The sequence below is a fragment of the Prunus mume genome, linkage group LG5 (assembly GCF_029339155.1).
Source record: "Prunus mume cultivar Tortuosa linkage group LG5, ASM2933915v1, whole genome shotgun sequence".
Lineage (NCBI taxonomy): Eukaryota > Viridiplantae > Streptophyta > Magnoliopsida > Rosales > Rosaceae > Prunus > Prunus mume.
In genome coordinates, this window is record NC_142702.1 from 12232126 (window position 1) to 12256312 (window position 24187).

The 24187-nt window shown below is 35.7% G+C and overlaps 2 protein-coding genes across 2 annotated transcripts; one reads left to right on the forward strand and one right to left on the reverse strand.

Moving 5' to 3' along the window:
- Window positions 1-353: 353 nt before the first annotated feature.
- LOC148916952 (uncharacterized) lies at window positions 354-1692 on the reverse strand. Its single transcript, XM_089051548.1, has 2 exons — window positions 1275-1692; window positions 354-1052 (listed from the first exon to the last, which is right to left on the reverse strand). Exons 1-2 carry the CDS (start codon window positions 1680-1682, stop codon window positions 414-416), a joined length of 1047 nt encoding a protein of 348 aa, XP_088907674.1. The 5' UTR covers window positions 1683-1692; the 3' UTR covers window positions 354-413.
- A 6107-nt stretch (window positions 1693-7799) lies between these two features.
- Window positions 7800-22230, forward strand: LOC148916953 (uncharacterized). Its single transcript, XM_089052336.1, has 4 exons — window positions 7800-8181; window positions 8566-8730; window positions 8977-9200; window positions 22167-22230. Exons 1-4 carry the CDS (start codon window positions 7936-7938, stop codon window positions 22228-22230), a joined length of 699 nt encoding a protein of 232 aa, XP_088908462.1. The 5' UTR covers window positions 7800-7935.
- Window positions 22231-24187: the final 1957 nt, after the last annotated feature.

The following is a 24187-nucleotide window of genomic DNA, read 5'->3' on the forward strand; positions in this document are numbered from 1 at the left end:
GAATTGCGTCCATCGAATTAATTATATGTGGTTCCTTAATAGATGGAAACCAATTATATATACACATGGCAAGCAAATACATGGAGAAACAAGGTACCCTTACACAAGATGCTCACATAAGTCTCTGAAATCTGTGTCTATTATGTCACACATCTTAGCAGGGAGGCTATTATGTCCATCCCCAATTTTTTTCTTAGAAGCTTGATTTCTTCATGAAGAATCACATTATATTAGAAGGTCCATGGGGATGGGAAAGGAGCGACGCAAACCTTCTCCAATTCCATTATATCTTTCCCAATAAGAAATAAAATAGATATTCAACATCAAATTTTTATTATAGGATACAAAACACATGCATAGCAAGCGCAATACATAAATGATATTACAAGAAGTGACAACATTACGATACAATGTCAAGTACACGTACCATCAAGAATTATGTCCGTGGACCATGGTTTCAGCTTCCTATCAAATATTCCTCTTCCATAAGTCGAAATGAAAATCTCAACAAGAAGAGGAAATTGCATCCAAATAAATAAGGTGATTGGAACACTAGCAAGGAAAATCATTGGAATAACAATCCATGATTGCTCATGGATCATAATGAAAAGGCCAGAAGAGAAGGCAACCATCATGGCGGCAATAGAGACAAATAGGGTGGAAAGGCCTATTATCATCTTTGTTGGTAACGATTTGAGGAAATCCTCTTCTGCATAACGAGATGTAAGGATTCCCAAAAACATCAACACTGAAGTTGTGGAAGAAAAGAGCGATATAGCATCTGATACTATAAAAGCCATAAATAACTTTGTTTTCAAGAATATGGGAATGCCTGTTTCTCCATTGTTTCCACCAGGGACTGTAAATGCTGAAGCAAACATGATGGTAATAATGAGAGCGCCTACAACTGTACACGAAGTTGCAGTTTCTTTCATCCATCTTTCTCCTTCCTTCACCAATTGCTCGTGGTTCTTGGTAAATAGATCATGCGGTGTCATATTCTCTTCATTAAAAATTTCTTGAACTCGGGGAAATACAATAGTCTCCACCTCCTACATGAATATAAGGTTATTACTCCATTTTCCCAACCAACCCTTGAATCTTTGAAATTTGAGAGGCCATATAAACAAAAACTATTAGACAACAATAGTACAAGAAGACTTGAGCGGTCACTGTAACTAAAAAAAGTCTATAAAAGGGCGCTATTAATTTAGGAAAACTATTTCATAAGAAAAAAAATATATAACTATGAATTGTATGGAATATAGTCTGACCTTGAACCATTGTAATTCTCTCTGCATTTGCAAAGCTGCACCTGAGATTTTATTGAGCTTTGCTAATGGGGATAGCATCCCTGCCATATGTAGCGTGGAATTGCGAGAACTATCTGCAACATTTCCAATCACAGTTCTTTTTTTTTCATCGAATCTATAAATAAGGCTATAAACCTTTTCTTGACGACACTCAATGGCAAACTGAAAGACGGTCCTTTTCATTTGATTAAAACTCCCAATGAGATCAGGACTTGTTTGTAATAGACGATCAACAAACTCAAAAATCCCTCTCTCGATAGCTTGGAAGATTGCTTGATCTATACCTCTCTTTTCGTTCTCTTCTGAACATTTTATCACTTCACACATGCGATCTAGGAGTTCAAGGGCTTGAATATGGATCAATTTCATTTCACGTATGCGGTTGATTCCTAGGTTGGCATTGAAAAAGCATGTCATAAAAATACTTCTAGAAAAAACTGATTGTTAAAAACATTAATGGAGAACAACATAAATAAGAAAAGAAATGTAGCATACCCAAAAGTTCAAGGAGATTTGAGATCAGACCTTTCAAGAAACCTGAAATTGTGCAATGCGAATTCAAAATCCAAACTATATGATGGCAAAAGCTGTATGTATTTCTGTTAATTAGATAATGTATGATATGAAAAATGTGAAAAAGGAAAAAGTAGTACCGCTCACATGAAAAAGTTTCATACTAGGTAAAAGGAATATTTTCATACACACATGCGAACATGGTATACTAAATATGATTAATGGATTCCTAATTGAATAACCAAAATATGATTAGATGTGGAGAGACAGAGACCATCTCTAAACGGTATAAAGGGTTGGCAGATGAACTTGTTTTCAATTTTTATTTTGATGAAATATCTATTCACCTCATCATGTTTTGTTCGATCATGTTAAACTGGATTATGAGCAATATCGATCGCTGACTTGTTATCACAATGTAACTGCATTGCCTTCTCCGGTTTAAAACCCAATTATGTCAAGAGTCTTCTAATCCACAATAATTCAATAACTCCTTGAGCTATACCTCGATACTATGCTTCTGCACTAGACTGAGCAACCAATTTTGTTTTTTACTCCTCCAAGTGACTAGGTTACCTCCAACGAATGTAAAGTAACCCAATGTAGAGCGCCTATCTGTAATGGATCCAGCCCAATTAGCATCTATATATCCAACAACTTCGACATTCTTTGAGAACATTAATCCCTTTCCAGGAGCACACTTTAAGTACCTTAAGATCCGATCAACGACATTCCTATGAGAAACACTAGCTGAATGCATAAACTGACTAACTACACTCACAACTATGCAATATATGGTCTTGTGTGTGCTAAATATATCAACCTTCCAACAAGGCACTGGTTTTGTTCCAAATATGACTTTTTGGGTTCGCAAACTTGATTTTTCTTGTCGAGAGCTAAATTGCATTCTGGTGGTAAATCCATGTATACTTCTTCTTCCAAGTTTCCACGTCATAAAGCATTTTTAACATCGAACCGATGTAGTGGCCAATCTAGATTTGCTACTAGAGATAGTAGGACTCTGATTGTATTGATCATGGCTACTCGGGCAAAAGTCTCCTGCTAGTCCGCCTCGTACTTTTGTGTATACCCCTTTGCCACCAATCTGGCTTTATATCTTTCAATGGATTCATTTACTCTGAGTTTCACAGTATAGATTCACTTGTATCCCACCATCTTTTTTCTGTGAGATAAAGGCATGAGCTCCCATATGGCATTCTTCTGGAGAGCTCGCATTTCTTCATTCATGGCTTCTTTCCATTTTGAGTCTTATAGTGATTCATTCACACTATTTGGAACAGCTATGTTGGCCATCTACTTCACAAAGTGTACATGTAACTTTAATAATCTGCGTAGAGATATATAATTGTTGATGGGGTATTTTTCTTTGGCTTAGGATCTACTTCGTACTATACTCGAGGTTTCCCCTAGTTCTTCATCTCTAGAAGTTGGTATATAAGGGTATCTAGAACTTTTATGCTTTCTAAACGCAAATCATCATGATATACTTTATTAGTGTTACCAGTTTCAAGGGGAGAAGTTACATGAACAACTTCCTCGACAGGTGATTAGGGTGGTACTATAGCGGAAGACTAGTCCGGAATGGGGAAAATCTCATCAAACGGGTCAACTTCCTCCTCTTGATTTTGACAGCTTGAAGGCGATCGGTCACTTCAAGGCTGAACTTCCATTGTGAAAAAATCTAGAAACTTAGGGGTGTTTGGTCACTACAACAAAAAGCGAAAAAGACGACCAGAAAAACACGACGGTCTAAGTGAAAACCGTCGTTGTTTTTTAAAAGACGACGGTTTTATAAAACCGCCGTGAAATAACACATTAGACAACTAAAAAATGGAGTTTCAAATGGCTGTTCATAAAACACGACGTACTTAATTTAAAAACCGACGTCTTATTGAAATAGGATTTTCAAGAGGTAAAATCGAAGCCAACAAATAACGGCGGAAGTTATGAACCGACCGACGTAGAAAGTAAAGACGACGGTTTCAAAAAAAGCCGTCGTTTTACCCGGAAATTAACACGACCAAGTTTTCGTATAAGGCGCCGTAGAATTACAAATAAATCCACGGCGGTAAAATACAAAATACCGCCGTATTAAATTAATGTACAACTACGGCAAAGGTAAATATAACGACGTCTTTCTCGTATTTCTACGACGACATCTTTAATTCTTACCAAGTTGGGGTTTTCATATAACGACGTATTATATAATTTAACGTCGTATTTGTCCACTTTATACGTCATACATTATATTTAAACCGTCGTCTGAATAAGAATTGTTTTTAACAATTTATTTCTTGGATTTTGTTATCCTACGTCGGTAGATCTACTTAACGACAAGAATTGAAATAACCACGACGGTTTATATAGAAAACCGCCGACATAATCAGATTATTCTGAGATCACAAGGGTTAGGAAATCTTACAAGATGGAACTCTGTTGCTCATCATCATCTTACCAGAAGACAATATTTTAGAGGTTAATGATGTATGTGTATTTGTGTCTTTGAGATACACAAACGCACATACACATTAACATCCAAAAAATTGCATCTGAAATTTGACGACGGCAGCCTCAGATTTGCAATCAGAGAGACAATTTTTTGGAAGTGAACATTCACATCCAAACAATTGCCTCCTAAAACTTCACGACGGCAGCCACAGATTTGCAATCAGCGAGACAATTTATTGAAAATTGGTGATTTGCAATCAGATTTGCAATCAGAGATGAGGTGAGAAGAAGTTGAAACCCTAATCGAATACTTAAACTGAAAGAACCCGTGGAAAAAAACCCTATTTATAATTAAAAAACCAAATCCACGTCGGTTATATTACACATAACGACGTTTAACAAAAATAATCCTCGTCGGTAACAAATACATTACGTCGTTTTCTTCTTACTTAAGACGACAAGAAACAACGACGGTATAACAAAAACAGTCGTTGTTTTATATTTTTATTTGATTTAAATCAGTCACCTAGAAAAGAAACTTTATAAATTCTAGAACATTAATTTCCTCGGGAAAAAAAACTATATGTATAAGGCAATGTTTTTGAAAAATAAACTATAAGAAAAAGGAGAAAAAATTATATTTATAATAAAAAAATAAAATCCACGTCGGTTATATTACACATAACGACGTGTAAAAACGAATCCACGTCGTAAAAAAATAATACGTCGTTTTAGTTTAGTGTTATCCACGTCGGTATATTACAATAAAACGACGTATATTATGAAAATAAACGTCGTAACTTTAAAATAACCGTCGTTTTAAATATTTCTACCATGACGCGAGATATTGAGTTATCGACTTTTATTTAGGAGTTTACTACGGCGGTACCTACAACACTACTGTCGTATTATGTACCACGTCATAAGTTCAAATTAACGTCGTAGTTTGTCTATTAATACGTCGTCGTTATATGTAAACCGCCGTCTTATTACTATGAAACGGTTTGTATACATATACAACTTTTCGTCTACCTGACTTACACATGCACTGTTTCCAAACCCGAGAAAAAATTTCAATCTCCCAGAGAAAACTTTTCGTCTTTTTCCTTGTCGAGCATCGTCAGAGTATCTCATCGTCTTCCTCTTGTCTTCGTCGTCGCCTCTGAACTTAAACACCAAAATCCGAGAGAAAGCTTTCATTGCACGCAAAAGGTAAGCTTTCATTTCTCTGTTTTGTTGCTATTTTGCATGCTCATACTGTTTTTGTTTTGAAAATCTTTTTACCTTTTTTCTGGCGAAAATCATTTTTACTCTTTCAAGTTTGATAAAATACACAGAAAGAGAGGGAAAGTTTCAACTTTGAACACAACTAATTCAACTAAATAAGACGACGGTAGCTTTGTATTTGCGTGGTTAAATATGTAGACCACGACGGTTCGTCAGTCGTCCTAGCGTCGTCTTAAAATTGATCTAAGTTGTTTTTAAACAGATGTCAAAATTTTTATTTGCTTGTTTAGTTGCAGGTTTGATTTCTCTGAACCATGGTTTTCGTTTTTCCTAATTTGATAAAATACAGAGAGAAAGAAAGTAGGGTTTGGTATCTTATATAGACGACGGTATCTTATTATTGACGCCGTGTGAATGTTCATACCACGACGTTGTTTTAAGATACCGTCGTCTATAAAAAGATGCCAAAGCTTTTTTTCTTTCTATTTTATCAAATTAGGAAAACAAAAACCATGTTTCAGAGAAATTAAACCTGCAATCAAACATTCACAAAGAAAGAAAAATGTTTTTGGTTTCTTATAAATACGACGGTAGCTTATTATTCACGTCGTGTGAATATCCATAACACGACGGTATATTAATATTTACGTCGTGTTAATATGAATATCACGACGTCGTGTAAATATCGCCGTAATAAGTTCTTTTTACGTCTTATTTAATATTGTTTCACGTTGTTTAAACATTTGTATTGTTTCTTCTTTAAACATTTATTACGTCTGATGTTATGTTATTACGTCGTGTAAAATCTTATCATACGTCGTAGTTTATAAATAACCGTCGTTTGTGTTCTAATTTTTTCCCGAAATATTTTCACTTGCAGGTTTGTTTATTCTGAACCATGGTTTCTCAAGACCAAAGTAAGTACTCTGGCTCCAAAAAAAATGGAGGTAAGGAGCTTGGAATGGAAACTCCTCAAGACAAGCCCTTGAAGAAGATGAAGTTTGTTTCATCTGCTGAGACAGAACCAAGCAGCCCGACAACAATTTCTGAGGATTCAAAGTCTGGTCGAGGTATGAGCACAATGCCTCGTGTTGTGAAGAGAAAATTGCAGAAAATCAAGCCAGTTGTTGAGTACAATAAAAGGGGGAAAGGATGTGGCCCTGCACATACTGAGATGCAGTCCTACATTGGTGTGTTGGCACGCTCCAGAGTCCCACTTGTGGACAAGAAATGGGCTGAAATCCCCAATGATATAAAGGAGCAGATTTGGGAAGCCGTTGACATGGCTTTTGTGGTAGGTCAAGGGGGCAAGACCTCGGTGTTATCTTCTGCTGCCAAGAAATGGAAGGATTTCAAGTCTACACTGACGAGGCATTATATCCTTCCATACATCAAGGAGAGGGAGAAATTAAGCCAACCCCCTGAAGTATATAAATTCATAGAGAAAGCAGAATGGGATGCCTTTGTAGCTTCAAGGTTATCCAAAGAATTTGAGTCTGTGCATTCTCAACATGCACAGATTAGGGAGAAACTTGAGTACAATCATCGATTGTCTCGAAAAGGATATATTGGTTTGGAGGATCAATTGGAGGAAACCATGCCTGGGGTAGAAATTGATCGATCTACCTTATGGAAGAAAGCTAGACAGGACAAACATGGTAACATCCCAGATCCAAAGGTGGCAGAGAAAGCAAAATTATTTGTAAGCCTACACACTCTGTTTTAAATTTTTATTAAACTGTGTATATATAATTCTTATTACGTCTAATGTTATATTTTTTCGTCGTGTCAATGATTTTACTACGTCGAAATATTTTAAAAAACGTCGTGAAAGATCTAAAACTGGAATCACAACTCGTTTTCTGTAAGTATAGATAAGACGTCGGTGGTTAATTTTTTCGTCGTTTTAATGTTATTACTACGTCGAAATGTTTTCAAAAACGTCGTGAAAGATCTAAATCTGGAATCACAACTCTGTTTTCTGTAATTACAGCAAAAGACGTCGGTGGTTTATTTATTGCGTCGTTTTAAACATCTAACCACGTCGGTTTTAATTAACGTCGTTATAAATATATTATAACGTCGATTTCTATTTTGGTGCGTCGTGTGAAATTATATACTGCGTCGCTTTGTTTATAAATAACCGTCGTGTGTTTTCTTGTGCTGACTTTTTTGTATGTCTTTGTTTTAGGATGAATTGCAAAAACAAGTGGCTGAAGGCAGTCCGAGTGTAATCGGCAGTAATGATGTCTTGACCTTGGCTTTGGGTCCCGAGCATCCAGGGAGAGTAAGAGGGGTAGGTGCTGGGATTTCCCCTAGGCAATTCTTCAATTTACCTAGACCACAGAGGGTAAAGTTTGCTGATCAATTGAAGGAAAGTGTAAGACTTGTCCTTCAAGAGGAGACTAAGAAGATGGAAGCTAGAACCAAACAATTAGTAGAGGCTGAGAGGGAACATTTACTAAGTCAGCTTTCCCACCTCATCCCCAATTTTGATCCAAGCATGCTTAAACCGAAAACTAGCCCCTCTCAAAACCAAGGTCTACAGCAAAGCCCCATAAATCCAATGTCTGATAAAGCTAGCTGTTCTGGGGCTGAAGGGAGATCCCAACATTTAGAGGATGATACTGCCAAAAATGGGGAGCAGCAGGAAGAAACGGTAACATAACTGAACTTTGAATTCTCTGTTTTTTTTTTACATTAGACGTCGTTATTATGAATAAACCCGTCGTTTTAAAACCATACCACGACGATTTTATAAATAACCCGTCGTTTTTATTTAAATATCACGTCGTATTTAGTTTACTTGTTTTACACGCCACTAGACGTCGTACTTTGTGGTTTTTAGACGACGGTTTTAGTCCTTAACGACGTAATATACAATTACCACGACGTTTATTATTTACCATCGTTTAATAATTTTAAGACGTCCATAATTCTTACATACCGTCTTAGGTTATGCCTTACCACGACGTTTTGGTTTAATTTTTTTACTCTCTGTACAATCTGTCTTATATATATATTTCTTTATTATTTAAAACAGAAATCTGGGGCTTTAGATAATCAAGATGAAGAGAAGAAAGGAGAAAACAAAGATGAAGGGAAGAAGGAAGAAAAACAAGAGAAAAAAGATGAAGGACAAAAGGAAGAAACAAATGATGAAGAGAAGAAAGAAGAAGAACAAGAAGAAGAAAAGCATGACGAGGAGGTATATTCTCATAACTTTGCCTTTTTAATTTGTTTTTCACATTTCAGACGTCGATATTTTTCTTTAAACCGTCGTTTGTTTTCACATTAGACGTCGGAATTTATTTTCTACGACGTCTATAGTTATATAAAACGACGGTATTTAATTATCGTCGTTTAAATTATAATAAGACGACGTTTTTTAATTTAAACCGTCGTTTTTAATGAATTACCACGTCATTTTATTTTGCTTTATTTCTTTAAACAGGGTACTGAAGTAGTTGATTATTCGAATGTGGAGGTGCCATCTTCCTTACAGTCCCTTTGTCGTTATGTGGAAACGACACTAAAGCCTCAGGAGAAGATCATGACCTTCAACATTGAGAAGGAGGTGTTTGGTGCAGCTCGAAGTACCTTCATCTTGCATGAAGATATTACACAGTTTGCAGGCATGGAAGAAATTGGGGCTACTGTGGTTGCAGTATATATGAGGTTTGTCATAATCAAATATCAAACATTATATCATAAGACGTCGGTTGTTTAATTATTACGTCGTTTTAAACCACTAAAAACGTCGTTCTTTTTCTACCGTCGTGATAAATTAGTTATCACGTCTGTTTCTATTTCATTTCGTCGTGTGAAATTGTATAATACGTCGTTTGTGTATAAATAACCGTCGTTTGTTTTATATATTTAGGTGCTTATATGATGTTTTGAGAGACGCAAATATGTGCAGCATGGTTGGCTTTATCGACCCTGCTCAAGTTAGTGCCAACGCTGGGTCACTAAGCGATGATCACGAATTGTAGCCAGTCGACTTCAAAAAACAGATGGTGAACAGATTTTCATGATGCCTTACAATCCAGGGTTAGTCTCCTTAAAAGGATTTTGTTTGTATGATTTTCACTAATTGACCACTTATAAAACTGTTTAACTAATTCTGTGTCGTTTGAAACATCTAACCACGTCGGTTATTTATTTATTGAGTCGTTTGAAACAACTAACCACGTCGGTAGTTAATTATCGTCGTGATAAATTTATAATAACGTCGATGATTAAGTTATTACGTCGTGTGAAACTATATAATACGTCGGTTTTTATATTAACCGTCGTTTTTTATTTTATTTTTGTGCAGCCGTCATTGGGTCTTGCTGATTGTGAGGGCAAAGAGGGAAACCGTCTATTTTCTGGATCCTCTGCCTGGAAATCGTGTGGTTGATGAGGAGGGCAAAAACATCGTGAACAGTGCTTTAAAATTTATAATTCCCACATAGGCGTACCAGGCCGTAAAGCACCAATCTGAAAACTCGCCAGCACACCAAAGCAACCCAAAGTGTCGAATGCGGGTATTATGTGATGCGCTTCATGAGGGACATCATCATGGATCCTTCCTTGGAGTTTGAGAAGAAGGTAAGAATAAAATTTTCAGAAACATTTTTTGTGGTTTTTTGTATTATCAACGACGGTCATTTAAAATTACCGTCGTTGAATCGATATACTACGTCGGTTATGATAAAACAACGTCGTCTGTCTCTGAATTTCTTTTTGTAAAGCTTAATAATCATTGTTTATGGATTGCAGTTTGCCAAGGGAAAAGATCAAGCGCCATACCCCCAAGCAGCCATTGATGAAGTCAGGAAAGAATGGGCAGAGTTTGTTTGCCTTCATATGGATTAGATGATTGTTGGAACACTTGATATTTTTATATAATATATAATTTTTTCTATAATATATAATGTCCAAATTTTGTTTATAATATACATCCTTTTTTTCCCTGAAAATTTGTTGAGGTTTTCATATTATAAAAGAAAAAACAAATTGCGTAACCGACGTGTAATAACTTTCCAACGACATAATTATGTAAAAACCGACGTAAAATGATATTTAGACATGATGGGGCGTACATAAGACGTCGTTTTGATGACAATTTCGCCATGGTTTCGCTTTTAAACGACGTGCTTTTGAACAAGTAAGTCGTTTATTAGGGTTTAGGTTAATACCTTATAATGACGGTGATTAGGTCGTTGAATATGTATTTTACGTCTGATGGTGAAACATCCGCCATGGTTTCTCTTTTCAACGACGTCTTTTTACATGTGAGTCGTTTATTATTATTTACAACGTCGTGGTTTGTTGTTGACATAAGAATATTTTATTATTTTTAATTCAAAATTTTAAAAATAAATTTAAAATAAATTCAAAAAATTCAACTTCAACTCCTATGAAGTCATTGATATATTTTCTTCCCTAAAACCCAAAAAAATGCAATTTGTGTAATAAAAGATTAAAATGTCCAACCTAAATAAAATTGTTTTGATGAGTCATAGCATCACTTACATAGTTTGATGGTTTAGGGTCTAGGGTTTGGGGATTAGGGTTGTTATTTATTAGGGTTTATGGTTAAAGTATAATTTTGGGGTTTAGGGTTTATGTTTGTTATTTCTTAGGATGTAAAACCATAAACAATTTTATAAAATTAAATTTTACAAATATATAATTTAGGGTTTTAAAGTTTAGGGTATTACTTTTAACGACGGTGATTGAGTCGTGGAATACGGAGTTTACGTCGTATGGTGAAAAATCCGACGTCGTTTCTCTTTTAAACGACGTTTTGTTTACACGTGAGTCGTTTGTTATTGTTTACAACGTCGGTAGTTAATTAACCTCGCCGTGGTTTGTTGTTGACATAAGAATATTTTATTATTTTTAATTCAAAATTTTAAAAATAAATTTAAAATAAATTCAAAAAATTCAACTTCAACTCCTATGAAGTCATTGATATATTTTCTTCCCCCTAAAACCCAAAAAAATGCAGTTTGTGTAATAAAAGATTAAAATGTCCAACCTAAATAAAATTGTTTTGATGAGTCATAGCATCACTTACATAGTTTGATGGTTTAGGGTCTAGGGTTTGGGGATTAGGGTTGTTATTTATTAGGGTTTATGGTTAAAGTATAATTTTGGGGTTTAGGGTTTATGTTTGTTATTTCTTAGGATGTAAAACCATAAACAATTTTATAAAATTAAATTTTACAAATATATAATTTAGGGTTTTAAAGTTTAGGGTATTACTTTTAACGACGGTGATTGAGTCGTGGAATACGGAGTTTACGTCGTATGGTGAAAAATCCGACGTCGTTTCTCTTTTAAACGACGTTTTGTTTACACGTGAGTCGTTTGTTATTGTTTACAACGTCGGTAGTTAATTAACCTCGCCGTGGTTTGTTGTTGACATAAGAATATTTTATTATTTTTAATTCAAAATTTTAAAAATAAATTTAAAATAAATTCAAAAAATTCAACTTCAACTCCTATGAAGTCATTGATATATTTTCTTCCCCCTAAAACCCAAAAAAATGCAGTTTGTGTAATAAAAGATTAAAATGTCCAACCTAAATAAAATTGTTTTGATGAGTCATAGCATCACTTACATAGTTTGATGGTTTAGGGTCTAGGGTTTGGGGATTAGGTTGTTATTTATTAGGGTTTATGGTTAAAGTATAATTTTTGGGGTTTAGGGTTTATGTTTGTTATTTCTTAGGATGTAAAACCATAAACAATTTTATAAAATTAAATTTTACAAATATATAATTTAGGGTTTTAAAGTTTAGGGTATTACTTTTAACGACGGTGATTGAGTCGTGGAATACGGAGTTTACGTCGTATGGTGAAAAATCCGACGTCGTTTCTCTTTTAAACGACGTTTTGTTTACACGTGAGTCGTTTATTATTGTTTACAACGTCGGTAGTTAATTAACCCCGCCGTGGTTTTTCATAGTTTTAACGCCTCTTTTGATTTTGCGTGGTACATATTTTACCACGACGTCCTTAATGTAATTAGCGTCATGTTTAATGTTAAATTTTAACGACGCGTGTTTTTTCGGTCGATGTTTTAAAAAGCGCGGTTTCTTAAAATATTCGCGGGACCTAAAATTTTCAGATTTGGCTCTTATTTTTATACTTCTAACCCTGAACCCTAAAATTGTTAGATTTCGCGCAACATAACATTTCGCTCTCTCACTTCATCTCTAATTCAAAGTTGGGCCAGGCTGTGTCAAATCCAATTTGGTCATAATCTGTGAGCTCTGCCAACCTGTAAGTACAAACCCTCTCTTCCCCTTGTAAATTCATTGAATGATATATTACGTTGTTTTGTTAAAGGGTTTTAGGTATATGTTTTGCGATCTGTTAATAATGTTGTTAAAGGGTTCATGGATTTTCTGTTTAATGTTTTCTTGATCACTCTCTGTTATGTTGAATTGGGAATGGATTTCATTTTGTCGGATCTTTTAATCACTCTCTGTTATGTTGAATTGGGAATGGATTTATTGTTTTCATGCTTAGTATATGTTGGTTTCACGTATATGTTAGTTTCTTGCTTGGTTTCATGTCTATGTTGTGTTGTTAATAGGGTTTTCGGATCTTGAAAATAAACTGTTTAACGACGCTTTTAGGCATACAACGACGGTTTTTACTTTAAACCGTCGTTGTTATTACTTATACACGACGGTGTTATGTAACTACCGTCGTGGTTATAATTAGACGACGTAAAATCCGTCGTCTATAAATGTCAAATACGTCTGTTTTTGTTTAAAAACCGTCGTCTATGTTGTATATTACTTGCTATTAGACTTTATATAATCTGCTATAGTGATGGTCATTGCTTTCCTTTTCACTTTATTATATATAATAGGGTATAGTGTCGGAGATGGATAAGTCATGGATGCACTCGGATAGAAGATCGAAGGCATATGAGTTAGGGGTGGAAGCATTTTTGAACTTTTCTGTAGAAAATCTTCTAACTACCACACATATCCGTTGTCCATGTGTTAAATGTGTTAATTTGAAATTGTTTGGGGTTGGAATTATAAGGGATCACTTATACTTTAATGGAGTTGACCAAAGCTATAAGAATTGGACATTTCACGGAGAACCTTGGGAAGCAACTACTAATGCTAGTAGAAATGTTGAAGAAGATGATGACCATAGTAGGTACAGTTTTGTGTCTGAAGAAATAGAGATGGATGATAATGATTTTGGTGATTTTGGATCTGATCCTTATGAGTTTGCCAATGTGATTGGGGATGGAGATCAACCATTGTACCCTGGTTGTAGAAAGTACACGAAGTTATCGGCATTAGTGAAGTTGTATAATTTGAAGGCAAAATATGGGATGAGTGATGGCTGTTTTACAGAATTATTGATACTTCAAGGCGATTTGCTTCCAGAAGGAAATACAATACCGGCCTCTATGTATGAGGCAAAAAAGACTTTGTGTGCATTGGGGCTGAGTTATGAGAAAATGCACGCATGCCCCAATGATTGCATCTTGTATAGGAAGGAGTATGAGGATTTAACTCATTGTCCTAATTGTGGTATCTCAAGGTGGAAGGAAGGCAAAGATTCAATCTTGAAAGAGGGTGTGCCAGCGAAGGTGGTGTGGTATTTTCCTCCAATTCCAAGGTTTAAAAGGATGTTTCGATCACATGAGACTGCTAAGAGTTTGACTTGGCATGCTGCTAGAAAATCAATTGACGGTTATATGTCTCATCCAGGGATTCCCCGTCTTGGAAACTTCTTGATGATAAATGGCCCGAGTTTGGTAATGAGCCGAGAAACTTGAGATTGGCTCTGTCATCTGATGGATTCAATCCCCACAGTTCTCTAAGTAGCAGATATAGTTGCTGGCCAGTTATCTTAGTTACATATAATCTCCCTCCATGGCTGTGCATGAAACGAAAGTTCATGATGTTGACCTTATTGATTTCCGGTCCTAAACAGCCCGGAAATGATATAGACGTCTACTTGGAGCCTTTGATTGATGATTTAAAATCTTTGTGGGATGGGATTGGAGGAGTGTATGATGCACATAATGGAGAATACTTTACACTCAGAGCTGCATTAATGTGGACAATTAATGATTTCCCCGCCTATGGAAACTTATCTGGTTGTGTTGTTAAAGGATATAAAGCTTGTCCAATATGCGGCGATGATACACCTAGTCACAGGTTGAAAAATGGCCACAAAATTTGTTACATTGGGCATAGAAAATGGTTACCGATCAATCATCCATATAGGAGGCAACGTGCAGCTTTTAATGGGAAACCTGAATATGGCACGCCTCCGAGCCATTAACCGGAGAAGAAGTGCTGCATATGGTTGAAGATGGTGACAGAGTTTGTTGGAAGAAGAAATCAATATTCTTTGATCTCGAGTATTGGAAATACCTTCCTGTGAGGCATGTCCTAGATGTTATGCACATTGAGAAGAATGTTTGCGATAGTATCATTGGTACATTGCTGGAGATCCCTGGAAAAAATAAAGATGGGATTGCTGCTCGATTAGATTTATTGAACATGGGGGTCAAAACTGATTTGCAACCCGAGTATGGAGAAAGACGTACTCGTTTGCCTCCCGGGCCTTGGAATTTGTCAAGAGCAGAGAAGAGAGAGGTTTGCAATTCTTTCTATGGTATGAAGGTCCCTGAAGGTTATTCTTCAAATATAAAAAATCTTGTATCTTTACAAGATTCAAGACTTCTTGGCCTTAAATCACATGATTGTCATACCTTAATGCAACAATTGCTCCCTGTGGCAATTCGTTCTGTTTTGGAGAAGCCTGCAAGGTATGCAATAACTCGTTTGTGCTTCTTCTTCAATGCTATATGTGCAAAGACTGTTGATGTTTCCAAGCTAGATAAGTTGAAAGAAGATGTAGTAGTTACTTTGTGTTTGCTTGAGAAGTACTTTCCCCCTTCATTCTTTGATATCATGGTTCATCTAGTAGTACATCTTGTCGAGAAGTTCGTCTGTGTGGGCCAGTATATTTTAGATGGATGTACCCGTTTGAAAGATATATGAAAGTGCTAAAGGGGTATGTTCAGAATCGTACTCGTCCCGAAGGTTGCATTGCTTGAGCGGTATATAGTGAAGAAGTGTAGAGTTTTGTATCTTGAGCATTTATCTGATGTTAGTACAGTTGGAGTGCCTTCAAGCCAAAAGATGGGAGTTTCAAAGCCATTATCAGGTTGCACAGTGAGCGTAGTTGATCGGGACTGTTGAACCAAGCACATCTATATGTCTTGGAGAATACGGAGGAAGTCCTACCTTATATCGAGTACGTATGAGTTTTATTCTTTAAGTTTCCATTTTAAATTATTTCTTATGTTTATCTTATATGTTTGGGACCGTAATACTTGAATTTTGTGTGTCATGTAGGCAACATATGATTCACATCCAGACCACTTATCCAAAATTTAGAAAGAGAACAAAGTGGCTGCAGGATAAGCACAATAGCACTTTCATTCAATGGCTACGCTTCAAGGTATATGTTATTGAATAACATATTGGACTTTTAATTTTCTTCTTTCTATGTTAGATTGAATGAAGTTATATGATTAATTTGCAGGTTCAAAGTGAACTTAATGAGGAAGACAATCATGGCGTATCAGAAAATTTAAGGTGGCTAGCAATGGTCCAAACATGGCAAAGTGCCATTATATAGGAGCTATCTCATTAAAGGTATTAAATTCAACATCAAGGCACAAGATGATGTGCGGACAACTCAAAATAATGGAGTTTATTTACTTGCACATACTATGCAAGTTGCTAGTGCCAAGGATAAAAACCCAATTCTCTCAAATATGGGTTTCTATGGTGTTATTCAAGAAATTTGGGACCTTGACTACCAAAAGTTTACAATCTCAGTCTTTAGGTGTGATTGGATTGATAATACTTCTGGTCTTGTAGTGGACGAACTTGGATTTACCCTTGTAGATTTGAGTAAAATTGGACATAGGAATGACCAATTTATTTTGGCTTCTCAAGTCAAACAAGTATTTTTTGTTGACGACCCGATGCATCGTGGTTGGTCGGTAGTGTTATCAATGCCTAATAGAGAATATAATGATGTTATTGGTGATGATGTCTTAGGTGATGTGAGAATTGAGTGTGAGCCATTTACTAGGGGGATGCCAAATGTTGACACATTTGATGAAGTGGTGGTTGAGTTAGGGAGTCAAAATATTCGAGATGGGTGTGAAGATATATGGGTTGAATGATGCTTTTAATTGGCAGTGTATGACATTAATTTTGTAATATATTGTAATGTGATTTCTTCACTTTCATTATACAGGTTTTGGCCACAAAACAATCAGAACAAAAATTACTGGTTCCAGATTACAAAACACGACGGTTTTGATAAAAATGTAATAAAACGACGTCTGTTCTAATAAATAACGACGTTTTGGAGCATTCAACGACCGCAATATATTTACCGACGTCTTAAAGCAAAGTAACAATGAAGAACCACGACGCTATTGTGAAACAGTAATCCAGGATAACACGTCGGACAAGCATAAAGAACCGCCATGTAATTCAAAATAACACGACTCCAATCCCATAATACCGACGTCTAAAAGATGAGAATTTTAACCTGAACGTTACAAAAGACGACGTCGTCATGAATTTACCACGTCGTAAGTTCTTTAATAAACGAAGTGGAAAAGGATGAATTCACGACGGTATTTGAAGTCCATTAAATTCGTCGACGTTAAGATGAATTAGACGACGTTAATTTTTTTAATGAAGACGTATAAATTATTAAACACGACGGTCTTTTTCATGGTACCGACGTTGTATATAACGACAACGTCGTCCTTATAAATTACTGTGTCGTAATTAATGACCCCATCATTTTTTCCACGTCGTTTATTTTCAAAATATGACGTATAAATTCTGTAATACGGCTCTCATTTATTTGGAACCGACGTTGTTTATTCATTTAAACGTCGTCTAAGTAAATACATACGTCGTAATTAATTAACCTGACATCTATTTCCACGTCATAATTCATAAAAAATCGAAGTGGAAAATTTATTTTACGACGGTTGTGGGAAATGTTGTGACGTAGTAGGTGTCAATAACGTCGTCTATTATGATTGTAAAGACGTCGTATTTATATTTGTCATCTGTTTCCTTTTTAACGACGTTTTTTTTGTTGGAGTTGGTCGTCTATTCTCATCCTCGACTGTTTTTTATGTCTTTTTGCAGCACAAAGACGTCGGTTTTTATTTTTTGATGACGTTTTTTGGTTTAACAACAACGGTTATTCACCGTCGTGGTTTTGTTATGGAAAAGATGTCGGTGGATTCCACGACGATTTGAAAACAGAATACACGACGGTGAATACCCGTCGTGGTTTTCCTTTTTTGTAGTAGTGGGTTCTCAATTGTCCTCCTATGCTTCTGAAAAGTATATGTTGTTTTCCGGGAACACTACATCTATGGAGGTATATACCTTCTAACTTTGAGGGTGATAACATCGATAGTCTTTCTGATGAGGAGCATAGCGAATGAAAACACATTTTTCTAGTCATGGATCAAATTTGTTTCGTTAGTGATAATGTAAGTGGTTCAAGGTTTGGGGAGAGAGGTATTTGGATATAGTGGTGAAGTGTTTGAAGAGGAGTTTGGAAATTCAAGATATTTGAGGAAATCCTATTGATAAGGTAAGCTTTAGAGAGGATGACTTCTCCCCAAAAAGGCCGAGGCATGTTGGCATCAAAGAGAGAGAGACACGAACTACTTTCAGTAAATGCCAGTTCTTTCACTCAGCCAGCCCATTTTGTTGTGAAGTATATGGACACGAGTGTTGATGTATGATGTCGTGATCCTGTAAGAAATTGTTGACATCATGCTTCAGAAATTCTCCGCCATTGTCAGAACGGAGAATTTGGATTCGGGCTTGAAATTGAGTCTCCGCCATTTTATGGAACTATTGAAACTTTAAATTGACTTTTGCTTTGGTTTTGAGAAGGGAAGCCCATTTCATGCATGTGCAATTATCTATAAGCGTGACAAAATATTGAGCCCTTATAGAAGTGGAAATTTTTGCAGGCCCCCAAACATCATAATGAATAAGAGAAAATGGAACCAAACTTTTATTTGAACTTAAGGGAAAAGGAACATGATGGTTCTTGGCTAGTTCACAAATGTCATACTTAAAATTAGAAATATCAAAGCTGGAGAAAAAGGACGGAAATAACTTCTATAAATAACCAAAAGAACCATGTCCAAGACGCCTATGCTAGAGAGTTAGAGAAAGATAGAGAACCCTCCCCAATCACGGGGGAAAGGTTACAATATAGCATTAGACACCACAAATTGAGGAAATGGTGTATGAGAGGTAATTTATCCATGATCAAATGTCATATGGTCAATTGCTTATGAGTCAATGATCCATGTGTTTTTTTTTCTGGATGAAATATTTAAAACATAGTCTTTGGTATCTGTTGTGGCTATAGAGACAGATGCAAGAGCTAGTGTAGCCGGAATAATAGGACTTTCAGGATCTGTTTATGAAGATATATTGAGTAATTTCCTCATATTCCTACGTGGAGCTTTAGGGTGGTCCCACCAATCAGGGTACCCAATTTACTCACAACAACTAGCACAAGTATGTTTGTCTTCTCCACAGTTGGTGCACTTTTTCTCCGAACGAGATCCCAAGGCCTTATTCTGAGGAGAGCCACTTGTAGAGGTCTGCAATCCTTTGTGACGTTGAGCCACCATGACAGAAGCTTCCTAAGCACCAATCATGGACATTCTTTGTTGAGCATATCTACGAATATAAGCAAAAGTTTGATCAAGGTCTAAATTAGGATCTTTGCGTAGGATTTTCCCTCAAACTAGATCGAACTCAGGGTCAAGACCGGCAAGAAAAAGGTGAACGCGAAGACGATCAAGTTCCTTATGACACTTAATAAGGCCAACGGTGCAGTGCATGCGGATAGGACTCCGATGATCAATTTCGTGAAAGATGCCCTGCAACTGGTTGTAGTATTGATGAACAAGTGTATCAATCTGTTTGATAGTGAACGCTCGTTTATTCATATTGAAAAGATAAAATTCATCACCACTATCATAGTAGGTCTTCTTGATGGCAGCCCAGATTTCTTTGTCAATACTTAACTGAATGAAACGACTCATTAATTCAGGAGGCATAGAATCGATTAACCACCCCTCGACTCAAGAGTTTAGGAAGTTTCAGAGTGTCACTGGTTAGATAGCCCAATTTTTGTGTGCAACAATTAGCATCTCCATGACCTAAGACCATAAGACATAGTTGGTCTCATTCAGGATGACGCCGATGGGGACTGGGGAGTTGTCACTCTGAATGTTGACGATTTGATGGTTGGAAGTGGAAGATCCTCAAATGGGCAGAAGCTGTGTGTCGCCCATTACATCGGAACGATATAAAATTTAGATAAGGATATGTGTTTATGGATTCTGAAAAGAGAAGTGGATTTGATAAGAGGAATTTGATTAGGGTTTGTGTTTTAATGTGATGATATGATTTGAGGGCTTAGAGATGACCTAGGATCGGCCGTTCTTATACTAAGCTAAAATATGAATTTAGTTTGAATACTTCAAGTTAATTATATTCTTCTCCATAATGCGGTATATATAGGAATTTACAAGTGTGCTTTACAAGGAAATAGATACAATAATTAATTAGGAGAATTTCTCCTAATTATACAAGGATTGTCAACTATATGAAACAAGGAAGTAAATCACCTAATTAACTTAGGAAATAATTTTCCTTGATTTGATAGGTTAATTCACGTTAACAAGATACCTCTAGAGTCCCAAACATTCCTCTTAGGCTCTAAATAGAATTCTATCTACCATTTTTAGAGTCCCACAGACAAACTCCTATTGAGCTTGCTCTAACATCAAAGAGTGCCAGGTAGAGAGCTCGACCCCATATACCCAATATTTTAATTCTAGTCTCTACACGGATTAGTGTAAATTTGTGTCCTTGGATTGTTTTCTCCTCGAAACTGTGCATATGATCAATTTATATTTGCTCCTGAATATTAGTTAGTCTCCACTATTCTTAATGCAAAAAATAAAATACGAATACAAATAGGACTTAATATTAGAAAATGTGAAATATGATTTCAATTTTACTAGATAAAAACAGAGTGACTTTTGGGTTGGAACATACCTGACCAAGTGATATGCGTTGGATTGCTGCCTTCATTTCCTTCATTTTGAAGTCTTACACGAATATCACGGATGGCACGAGTAGGTTCTATGTGTATTTCAAGAATATACAACAACCTCACTTAATACTTTAAATTAATATTTCTATTACTATTGTCGATATCACATGTGATCATAAATGATTTATATATATGTGTGTTATATATCGATATAGGAATCCCTCAAATAAATTATTTAGATATTATACCCATAACTATTATTGGTATTATAAAGAAACATTAAAACATATAAATTAGAGAAAAAAAGAGTTTTTCTATTTAAACCCTACACTTCTCTTTGTTCATCCCAACTTCTAATTCAAATTTTCACAATTTCTAATAAAACCCCATTATCTTCTCAAATTACACCTAAATACACACCCAGCAGGAAAAATAAAAAATAAAAGAATTTGTCTATTTAAACCTAACACTTTTCTTTGTTTACTTCAATACTTAAATCAATAAACTCTTAAGTTTTATTATTGTGTAAAGAGAAAAAATAATCATATATTGTCATGAGACGATCAATAAAACTTAATATGAAGAGTGGTGGGGTGTGTATAGATGTGCTAGGGTTAAATATTAAGTTAGATGACTTTTTTATCTTTTTACACAATAATAAAATTTAACAACTTAATGATTTAAGTAATGGGGGTTTAAATAGACAAACTCGAAAACAAAACTCAAAACTGGACAGATGCCCATTTTCTTAGTTTAATGTAGGTTTTTAATCACAAATGGTCCCTAAGGTTGACGAATTTATCCCCTTTCATCCTTAATTTTTTTTTTTTTTTTTAACACTAATGGTCCTTAAGGTTACATTCCGCACATCAAAATGGTCCATGTCATCAACTTCCATCCAATTTTATGTTAAAATGCTAATGTCGCACATACATGGGCCACAAATCCAATAATATAGAGCAACGTGTTTTTAAATAATATATTTCAAATAAAATTATATTTTTTAGGAAAAAAAGGATGAAAACTTAAATTTAAAAATAAACCTGCGGCCATTCCCTTCGGGCCCTCCCTGCCCCTCTGCCATTTCTCTCTCTCTCTCTCTCTCTCGCTCCCATGCCCACTAAGAAATCCCTCCCTCTTCCGAGTACTCCATTATAAAAAAAAATAATAAAATAAAAAACAAGAAGAAGAAACCAACACAATTTTAAATTTTAAACCATGTACACAGTAATCACAAAAGCTTCATCTCTCTCAGCATCTTTGACTAAAAAAGAAAAAAAAATTCCAACCATCATCTCTCTTTTTATTTATTTATTGATTATAATTTTAAATTAGCATATTCAGCTTCTCTAGACATCCTTAGTCATCCTATAGGTAATTTCGTTTTCGTTACTAGATTGATTTTTCGACTTCTTATTCTTATGTTATTTTGAGATTGAAATCATGTTCTAGGTCTGTTTTTGCTTTTGATTTGTATAGCTTTGGAGTATTGGGTTGGCGTTCAATTGGCTTTTGAATTAAGCTCAGTTCTTCATCCCCTAGATTTTTGTTGTGATTTCACACGCCTGAAATTGAGATTGTACTCCTATTATTCTTGATTGCATCCGTTTTCCATTTAGATTTTCTATATTCCCCTTCAATCTGGCCTCACCCTTCCATTGTGGCTACTAGTTCTAAACACGTTTTATTGTGTATTTCATGGAAGATGTGTAGATCTCTTGCTCGAATGCTTGCACCACCTCCTTTCTTTTACTTGGTACTAGTTCTTGTGGCCTTGGGTAGTCACTTCCCATGGTTGCTTTTCGATTGGCCGCTGCGTTCGTTCATGTGCATCGACAGGTTCAAATTTGGTGGTGTTGGTCAATCTTGGTTGGCTGTGTTTTGTTTGTGTGTTGAGGGATGTTGAACTTGTTTGAAAATCTCTATCCTTGTTTATGTTGTTCTTACTTGTACGGCGGAATTGTTTCTATGCTCATAGAGGTGGGGCGGTTTCATTTTTATTTTATTTTTATTGTTTGCAAGGGTTTGAATTTTACTATGCTTTAGAGTATTTCCGTCCACTTCGTCATGATAAAGGAAGGAATGATAAGTAATGGCAGATACTTTTTATGTGAATAGTGATTGTCTTACCTTTTTTATTTTGCTTTCCTACTCATTCCCATGGCAAGTAAAGACAGACACTATTCCCATGAGATATGAGGAGATAAATTTGTATGGAGTTTTGATGTGAGAAGTAAAGAATATGGCTAGGTAGTTTTATAAAAAATATATATATATGAATTTTTCCTCTTTCATTTTTTGGTATTTAAATTGGTGGATAACATCAGCATGAGGACAGCGCCCGCATGCAGCAGCTTAGACAATTCTTACCTTGGGCTGTCCTTGGGCCCCATTCTTGCCCAACCTCCCTTCGGCCCTAGCAAAACTAGTGGAAGTCCACTTAGTTGTGGGCTTTGGTGGCCTTTATGCTATTAGTGGGTGTTATGCCTCTGGTGGGCTTTGTGCCTTTAGTGAGAGTCTGCACTGAGTTTCGTGATTGGTGACCTCTATGTAGTAGTTTTATCTCTATGTAATATCTCTCTTTGAGACTATTCTCTATAAGCAAGAATATGAGATCTGTTCTTGATTTATCTGTATCTGTATCTGCCAGTGTGAGTGAATGGGTGTAAATTCCAGCGATTATGGGGGTTTTCTGAATTTCGTTGTTTGGGATTTCCCACAGCTGGTTACGCAAATAAGATGCCTTGGTTTTGGTCAATTTTGTATATATTAAATTTTTTTTTGGGGTTGAATGTGTGGGCTTAATTGCAAAAGTGGGCTGGCAGTTGGGTTTTGGGTTTTTGCTTTGTATGAAAAATTTGTTGACGTCTTTAGTAAAGCTTTGGGCAATATTGCAATAATATTAGGCTGCTTTTCAGTTTATTTTTGTATGTAATGGAATCACTAGTGTAGTGGTTTAGAGTAATTAATTTATCAGACAAGGTTTTGGGTTCGAGTTCTAATATCTGTATAGTGTGTGTGAGTTTAGTATACTATCGCCCCTCTCAATAGAAAATGTCCTTCAAGAAAAGTTTGTTCTTATTTGTTTCGGCATGTTAAAAAGACAATTGGGTTTCTTTCTAGAGTTTGTGGAGTGTAGAGTTTTTCTATTCTTTTGCCCCTATTTTAGGCTATAATGTAAAACTCCCGAAGGACACCTTCTAGGGTCTGCTATGAATTATATTTCAAGGATAAGAACCGTGTATTTTTCAAGTCTTCATTTATTGATCATTCTTGTCAAAAATTAGTCAAATACAAAATATAAAGACATTTAGTCGTGACTAACAAAATAGACGGGTGCGGTGTATCAAGAATTTGTAAAAGGAAAGAGAATGTGGATATATACTAACAATTATAGATCCATTGTTGCCAAAATTTGAGGTGTGCTCCACTTGGGAATGCTGAAGACATACATGCCAATGTTTGAATCGGTG